We start from the raw sequence: 8,568 nt of genomic DNA on the forward strand, positions 1-8,568 counted from the left end.
CTGACCCCTGGGTTAAAGCTTATTTTCAGGTATTTCACAACAAACATGGTGGGAAAAAATCATGTAGGTAAACAAGAAGAGCAGTGATGACTCACTGAGCATTCATCGCCATCTGCTGATACATTTTGGAAAAGAGAAAATTTCCACACGAGAAAAGCGAACCAGTTGAGGTGGCTCGGGCATCTGGTCAGGATGCCCCCTGGACGCCTCCCTGGTGAGGTTTTCCAGGCACATCCAACCAGGAGGAGACCTAAAGGTAGACCCAGGACACGGTGGAGGGACTATGTCTCTCACCTGGCCAGGGAACGCCTTGGGATTCCCCCGGAGGAGCTGGCCCAAGTGGCTGGGGAGAGGGAAGTCTGGGCCTCTCGCCTTAGGCTACTGCCCCCGTGACCCGACTCCGGATAAGCGGATGAAAATGGATGGATGGAAGCCTAGGACAAAGAGCTGGGGGGATGTCCTTGGTAATACATTACTTAATATGGTTAAGCAGTTGATAATACTTTATTAAATAGTTAATAAAAAAAGAAGCTAACCGTTAGCGTTAGCAACTCTACCACACACAGAACTCCTTCAGAATTGTATTTTTCGTGGGGATGAAACAATGCAGAGCAAATGGGGCAGTGGAAGAGTCGCGTTTCTTTTCATGTTCTGTTCGAACATTACGAAAATTAATGAATAAGACTCCAGATCCTGCCAGAAATATATTGAAAAAACAAGTGAAGATCCTTAGCCTTGTTTCTTTTTTTTATCAATTCTATTAGTGTATTTTAAAATTGATTTTAAAGTCTGTTTCATGGTTTCAGTTTTTTCGTGCCCCTGAAAGGCGTTAGGAAGAATAGTTTTTTTAAAAACATTTCTAAAACAATTATAGCCATCTGAACTAAACCCAGTTGTAGACCTAGATTTGCAAATTATTTTAAGCAGCTGAAGCATAAAGACTGATTTTCTTATTGTCACTCTGATTTTAATATATTTAATATCAGACCTCCAAATTAGTGTCTCTAAATCGGGGTACTCTGAAAAGTACTCGGGAAAAGACCAGTCTGTTGCACAAACATGCTAAAGGCACTGGAGATGGTTGGTAAATGGCCTGTATTTGATATAGCGCCATCTTAGGGTTCTACAACCCCCCAAGGCGCTTTACAACACAATCAGTCATTCACCCATTCACGCACACATTCACACACTGGTGGGGATGAGCTACGATGTAGCCACAGCTGCCCTGGGACGCACTGACAGAGGCGAGGCTGCCGAGCACTGGCGCCACCGGTCCCTCCGACCACCACCAGCAGGCAAGGGGGGTTAAGTGTCTTGCCCAAGGACACAACGACAGCGAGAGACTGAGCGGGGCTCAAACCTGCAACCTTCCGTTTACGGGGCGAGCACTTAACTCCTGCGCCACCGTCGCCCCGCTCAGTAATGAGACAGGGTTCAACTCCCTGTGGTGCCTTGCTCATTCATCAGTTTATTTTTCATCTAGCGTGAGTTCCGTTCAGCATCTCAGAATGCATCATCGCTCTGGCTACGGTGTTTGGTTCAAACTTTCAGCAAACATGTTTTTGTTGTGTCGGACGGCAACCTCAAAGTTGCTCACAAAGAGGTCAAAAGTGTCCGATCTTGTCTGGTTGGTAGAAAACATGACCAAATGTTGTTTTAAGAGCAAAGTTTAAATGAGAAAGCCAAGGCTAAAGCATACTGTTAACTGTAGACATTATCAACAGTAACGTCTGCGTCGGCTCTTGGTCACAAGTGTGGCCGCCAGAAGCAGTAGTGGTCGATGCAGCGTCTACTTATTACATGTCTATGCTGTTAACAACGGGCCTTGTGGTGTGTTCTGTTTACCTAAAAAAAAACACAACTACATGTAACACTGATGTTAGATGCACCTTTATAAGTTTGTCTTTAAAAACATGTTTTCACCACAGCTACTGTTGTTATGGGGCACGCCAAACAGAACCTCCAAACTGGAGATTTTCAAAGTGGGAGATCTGATTTTGTGGGGCGTTCCAATTTAACTTTCCTACTAAGAAGCTGGAATATCCAAGTACAAATGGAACGCACCATTAATACAAGGGAAAATCAAATCTGGAAACTCTAGCTCATCAGCGCTAGTACATGAATGTGTGTGAACGGATGAATGCGCTTTGGGGTCCTTTGGAGATGCTATAACCCTAACCAGCGTATTCCTAAACCAACTGAACAAAAACTTAATTCACATCTTACGTCTAAACCTCACCCATAAGTCTAAAACGGGGGTCCGTCCGCCTTATTAGGACCGGGCTTTGGCCCTAATAAGGCCCATCGGTCTTCAGAAGATGAGTGAAAATGCCAGTTTGGGTACTGAGTAGGAACACACACACACACACACACACACACACACACACACACACACATCAAGCAGTACTAAACCATCTTTATTAAGTCTCCAATCAAACACCAACACACTTAATGTTCTCTGTGCTGACATCAGGATTTCAGGGTGACCGTTGTCTTCCCACAGAAACCGTCATAAGGTACAGAAAATATTCCACCCTTAAAAACTCTCATTTTAAACTAGCTTTGAATAAGTGTGTCAGGTTGGCAGTCTCTACGCTTCATTAAAGGCACATCTTGTATGAAACAGTGTGTGTGTGGAACAGAAACCTGAGACGTGTTAAAGTTTATTCATCTGTATAAAATCAGGTGAGTGTTTTTAATCTTGATCAAAACCTTTTCCTAAATATAAAAGTCAGATTTCCTAAAATGTGTTTTCCAGATGAAAATAAAAGAAAGAAAGCTGCTAACGATGTCCCACACCCTCCCCAACTAACCAGATGCTTCGTTTTATTTATTTATTTTTTGCATCTTTTGAATTCTTTAATGTTTTCAAGGTTCACCGTCTTCTTGAAGGACCCTCTTCTCTCCCTTCAGCCTATCATCATACAGACGCCACTAGAGCATAGTTTATGCGTCTGGTTTCATAAAGGATGGCGAGAGCAAAACGAAGGAGGTCGTTTATGAACACGACGACCGCGAGTACACCTAAGACAGGAGGAACGCAGCACAGACGCAGAGATGTCAAAACTAGGGTGTTTTTTTTTTCCCCCTAAAAGGTAAATCCAATTTATGAGTAATAAAGTATCTGTTTCTCTTTGGACCCCGCCTGCTTGTTCTGTGAAGACGGCCCTCCCTCTATCTCCAGCGCTCGGCCTGGGTGGTGGCGGCTGGCATCAGGACCAGCTTACAGCTGCTCTCATGCTCAGCTTCCCACACCAGAAGGTCAGGCTCACCGGGCTGGCTCGGGCTGCTGTCAGTCAGCAGGAGGCGAGCGTCACTGTCAGGTCTCCTTGACGTTACCGGCTGCCTCGCTCATCAGGCTGTGTCACTGTCAAGAGGCGGGCAACGCCTCGTCACAGTGTCACAGGCCCTGCTGATGCTCGCTACCTGCATCGCCAAACGACAGCCTGCGTCAGTGTCAGCATCAGCTGGCCTCAGGAGCGGCTTCGTTCTCAGAGGCTGCCGTCCACTGTCAGCTGTACTTTGCTTTTCATTTGGCCTTCTGTGTCCCTCAGGGTCTAACTGGGGCCGCGTGGACCTCCGGAAACATCTGCTGTGTGAGCACAGGGTGCTGCATGCTGTGACGTTCTAACGGAGCGTGCTGATCTTGTTCCTGTGATCTGACACCTTGATGACGCTGTTCATGATCGGTGCCATGGTGGTTCCCATGGCGATGATCATGGTTTTGATCATGGCCATGGCCAGAATCATGGTTGTCCCCATGATGGCCATGACCATGATGACCATGATGAGCATGGCGGCCATGGTGATGATTCTGCGCGTGTTCGGTGTGGTCCCCAGCCTCAGGCTGTGCAGCGTCCATCGTTGTGCACTCTGCTGCTGTCTCGTTGCTCTGTTGGACACATAAAGATGAATTTATCACTTCTATCTGACAAAGAACTGAACGTGAACTCTTGTCGCCTCACTGGATGCCCTTTACCTCGTGGGAGCACTCTCCACATATGCGATTGCAGTAGGTTTTCTTGATTGCACTCTCGACGTGGCCGTGCCCAATGAAGGTGTATGGAAGGGACATGTGGTGGGTGAGACGGCCGCACCTGATGGCAAAGAGGCAGAGATGATGAATACCAAACGACGAGCTCAAAGCAGCAGTCTGCCATCGCCGCTGCGAAACTTGTCGGCCGCCACGCAACGGACCGGTCGTAGATGAAGAAGTCGTCCTTTTTTCCATTCAGTGTCTGCCAAACATCAGCCTGATGCACGTGCTGTTTGTAGAGTGTGATGCTCTCTGTGAGTCTGTGTGCCAACAAGGGGTTGAGCCGCTGTGCCTGCTCCCCCTGGTGGTTGATGGCCATGTAGACCACATCCTTCAGACCTTGATCCTCCAGCTTCTGGCGCAGGGCAGCCAATCTGCAAATCAAATTATCATCAGAAAGTGAGATTAAAATCAATGTATTAGTAGCTCATTTATCAGTAATGTCTGTTTTATAAGTACAAAGAGGATGCATCAGTTTGCAGGACATGAAACCAGTGAGTTTACTTTAAAATCTTTCATTTATGCAGTGATGCGTATGCGCCATACCTGGAAGCCTGCACCAGGCACAACAGTCAGCTAGCATCTAGAAGGGCCACCGCTGTCATTTTGCCCATTGACCCCGCCATGGGCTCCACCTCCCCCACGGTCCAGGAGGGAGGCAGCTGACAGAGAGGCCCGCCCCCATCACTCTCTGCACCGCCCCCATGGAGCAGGCAGAGAGTGAGGAGCAGGTTGAGGCGCACCCACATCGCTGTGGCACCTCTCCTCTGCCCCAGTCTGCAAAAAAAAAAAAAAAAAAAAAAAAAAAAGGAGGAATGGAAGACAGGAGGGGGCGGATGAAGTGGGAAAACAAGAGGTGAGGAGAGGGAAATAAGTCAGCAAAAAAAGGGAACACAGGGGTAAAATAGTTCAAATGTGGCTAATTATTGCAACATCCACAAAATCTCGACATCTTAATAAGTGTCACAAATTTGTACTTAAGTGCTGATTAGATAAACCTGATTTTTGCAAAGAGTTGTCTTTGAAGTTTCTATTCATGTGTGCAAAAATCTTCCAACGAGCAAAAACAATAGCTAGAAAGCAACTTTGAGCAGAAGATGCCTGCTGGTGTGTTCGAAGCTCTTCCTTTTCTTCCCCAAGCATGACACACACATCGATGTTTACTAAAGCAAAGAAGTGAGCAGCGCCTGAAAACAGTCGATGATCAGAGGCGTTGCAGGAAAAAGGAAGATTTCTGTCAAGAAGGGTGTAATGCAACACTCGTACACCAAAATTAACCTCAAATGCTGTCTTTTGGGGGTTTTGGTGAGAAATTCTGCTGCTTACCCTTTGGATAAAACGTCTCTCTCCCTCTGTTGAGCTCTGCTTCGATTCAAGTCCTTGAACAAAAACAAGAATCTTCCTCCTCCGCTCCCCCCTTTTATACCCAGCCTGTTGTTTTTCTGTCTGGATGGAGGACAAAGGTCACCCACAGCTGTCTGCTGATGCAAACACTTTCCTCAAGCGAAGACAGTACATAGTCCATGAAATCCTGCTGTTAATGAAGCACAAGCAAGTTTAATGTAAAGTGCTTTTTAGGGACACGAGCGTGTGTGTGGAGGAAACAGCTGCACCTGCAGTAACGTTTTAAGGCTTTGTCAGCTTTGGAGAAAGTGAAGGCATCTGCCGTCCACATCAGATTTTGCTGCTTTTGCATTTTGTAGGAGTGCGATTCATTTTACGGGTTTTAAAGTGCAGGGATAAGAGTTGCACAACCGTGTTCCGAGCTTGCTGTAGAAACCGGAGAAGAGAAAGTACAGAGGGAAGGACTTTGGCTGGTGTCCAGCATGGTTGTGCAGAGCCTCGCGAACACGGCGAGTCGGGGCTTGTAAAAAAAGAAGGAATGGATTACTTTGTGGTGCTGAACACAGGAGTTAATAAGTAATAAAAGAGTAATGATGGACGATGAGTCAAAAATAATGAAACATTTAGTTTCCTGTGAAGACGTTTGAACCCAGGTTCAGGTTAAGGGTCAGTTTTAGAGTACAGCAGTGTTAGACGTGAAACTGTAATCTGTGGAACACTGATAGCTGGGATTATGTAAACTAGCTGTAAATGGTTTTATTGTACAGTAATGTGATTTTATGTGCAACCAGCTGGAAGTGATACAGAAGAGGCTGTCTGAGCAAATATCTTTTTTTAACAAACACAGCAAGCAAAGGTGTTTCACAAAAAACAGCTTTTATTTGGTTCTTTTTTTAACACAGAAAAACGTAAAAAGAAACAAATAATGAAACGACCAATGATGTGACTTTTTATGACTTTGTTCCAGACTGTTACTCAGTTACAGAGTGTGGTTGGCAAGTTCTTTTAGGACACACGTCGACCTATATCAAAATGCTCAACAGTGATTTTTAAAGGATCTGACGTGACTGGCTTAAAGAGCAAGTCAGAACCTACCAGAGTATTACTCCACTCCCACTTCCTGTTTGAATAATGCAAAAAATGCTGTTGCCTAGCAGACCGAGAGGGCAGAGCCGCTAACAAACACACACACACACACACACACACACACACACACACACACACACACACACACACACACACACACACACACACACACACACACACACACTCACACAGGCTCACAACGACATTGTGGCATCATATGGTACCAGCTAACATTCTAGGGTACCTCTTAGCCAATAGCGATGGCAGATTTAAATTCAAATGTAGTGCTGAGGTTTTACCTGACGACGGTGCATCGCTGACAGTTTTAGGCAGAAATTTTAAATTTGAACTAAAATGCACTAAAGTGCAAAACTATTGACTACACGTGTCTGCAGCACCATTAGACACACATTTATATCGTTTATCAGGAAAAAAAGTTGATTTGGGGGTGACTTGCTCTTTAAGTAGTAATCCTGCAGCGCCTTAACTATGTTCTTGAAAATGAGACTTATTTGCACAACCGTAAATAAAATTTGTGGGACCTTACTTTAATTTATCTGATGTTTTTCATTTTTCTAGAATGTTTAATAACGTATTTTCTTTATCTTTTATTATTATTATTATTATTATTATTATTATTATTACTTTATTATCATTAAAGAATGTTAAACGTTATAAACATGTTATATCTTCTTGTCAGCCTGTTCAGCTTAGTATGAGACTGAAAGAGAGAAGTGACTGAAATGTTCTAATTTCTGTGTACACACACACACACACACACACACACACACACTTACTTCACACTTTGGTTCCAATACTTTTAATCACTATCTAAAATACTCAAACATAGTTTTAGCACTTCAAATTTTCAAGCTTGTAAAATTATTTGCATCATTATTTTTCTTACTTGAAGAATTGAAATGAACATGAAGACTAGTGGGATATCAGCTATGATAAATCTAGAGTTTTTATACATTATTGTTACACTATACAGCAAAGGTAATTGCTAATAGACGATAAAATGCACACAATATACACCTACGATTCTTTGACAGTTCAAATCGACATCAAGCATGTCTAAAATGACCAAAACAACAGTTTTGTCAGATTTTACTGTATGTTTCTGTTATTTTTGCTGAGAAATTATTTCAGCAAAGCAGCATGCATCTTATAAATCCAATACAGAATACTGTTTGGTTTTGAGGAATAAGGGATGGCTGACAGGGTCTAGAGGAAATCTACATTTGCATTTAAAAAATATGCAAACTCAACACAGAAAACAGCTGATGATAAGAGACCTATTCTTGCTTTGAGTGAACAATCCTTTATAAACATTTTGATTTATCTAATTTCAACCTTGTTTAACCTCAAATTAAACAGAGCGACCTTGGTTCTGGTTTACAACTGGCTGACAACAGCTCTGTAGTTTTTAGATAACTTTTATTTTTTTAATCATATTTGATTTGGTTGTTTGCAAATTAATAGGGGTTTTATAGTGAATTCAATGGGAAATTGCTGCAGAAAGATAAAGAATTTACCTCAAAACAGCCTTATACTCTGCTCGAAAAACCAGCATAGACCAGCATAGGCTGTGTTTTGGTACTGGTATGCTGGTCCATGACGCTGGTGAGTGGATGCTGGACCAGCAAGCTTGACCTACATTCCCAATAGCTAAACAAGAAACAAAACAACAACCATAGCTGGTTTATGCTGTTTTTTCAGCAGGGTTTTTATTCATTATTGTTATGATTATTGTTATATTATCTGTATTGTTATTGTTGTTGTTGTTGTTATGATTATGATTATGATTATTATGATTATTATTGTTGTTGGTGATAATTTTATTATTATTATTATTATTATTACTACTACTATTATGATTAATCATCATCATAATGAACTGCTAAATTACTCCTATATTTATTTTGAGGAAAAATATTGACATTTAAAAGTGTCTTTTAAGTCATAATTTTTTTTTATGTGGAAAATTGTATGTAGATTAAAAATAATGTTATTTCAAAGTTTGACCTGTATGAAAACTTTTGCTACTTTTTTGTTCCTAAGCAACGCTTCACGGCGTCCTGTAGTTCGCAAGGTTTTCT

General features: G+C 42.7%; 1 protein-coding gene across 1 annotated transcript; it reads right to left on the minus strand.

Moving 5' to 3' along the window:
- Positions 1 to 2,401: 2,401 nt before the first annotated feature.
- Positions 2,402 to 5,517, minus strand: selenop (selenoprotein P). The gene is made up of 5 exons (XM_015972873.3): positions 5,363 to 5,517; positions 4,583 to 4,813; positions 4,198 to 4,410; positions 3,980 to 4,097; positions 2,402 to 3,892 (listed from the first exon to the last, which is right to left on the minus strand). Exons 2-5 carry the CDS (start codon positions 4,783 to 4,785, stop codon positions 3,269 to 3,271), a joined length of 1,158 nt encoding a protein of 385 aa, XP_015828359.3. The 5' UTR covers positions 4,786 to 4,813; positions 5,363 to 5,517; the 3' UTR covers positions 2,402 to 3,268.
- Positions 5,518 to 8,568: the final 3,051 nt, after the last annotated feature.

The sequence above is a fragment of the Nothobranchius furzeri genome, chromosome 17, assembly GCF_043380555.1.
Source record: "Nothobranchius furzeri strain GRZ-AD chromosome 17, NfurGRZ-RIMD1, whole genome shotgun sequence".
Taxonomy (NCBI): Eukaryota; Metazoa; Chordata; class Actinopteri; order Cyprinodontiformes; family Nothobranchiidae; genus Nothobranchius; species Nothobranchius furzeri.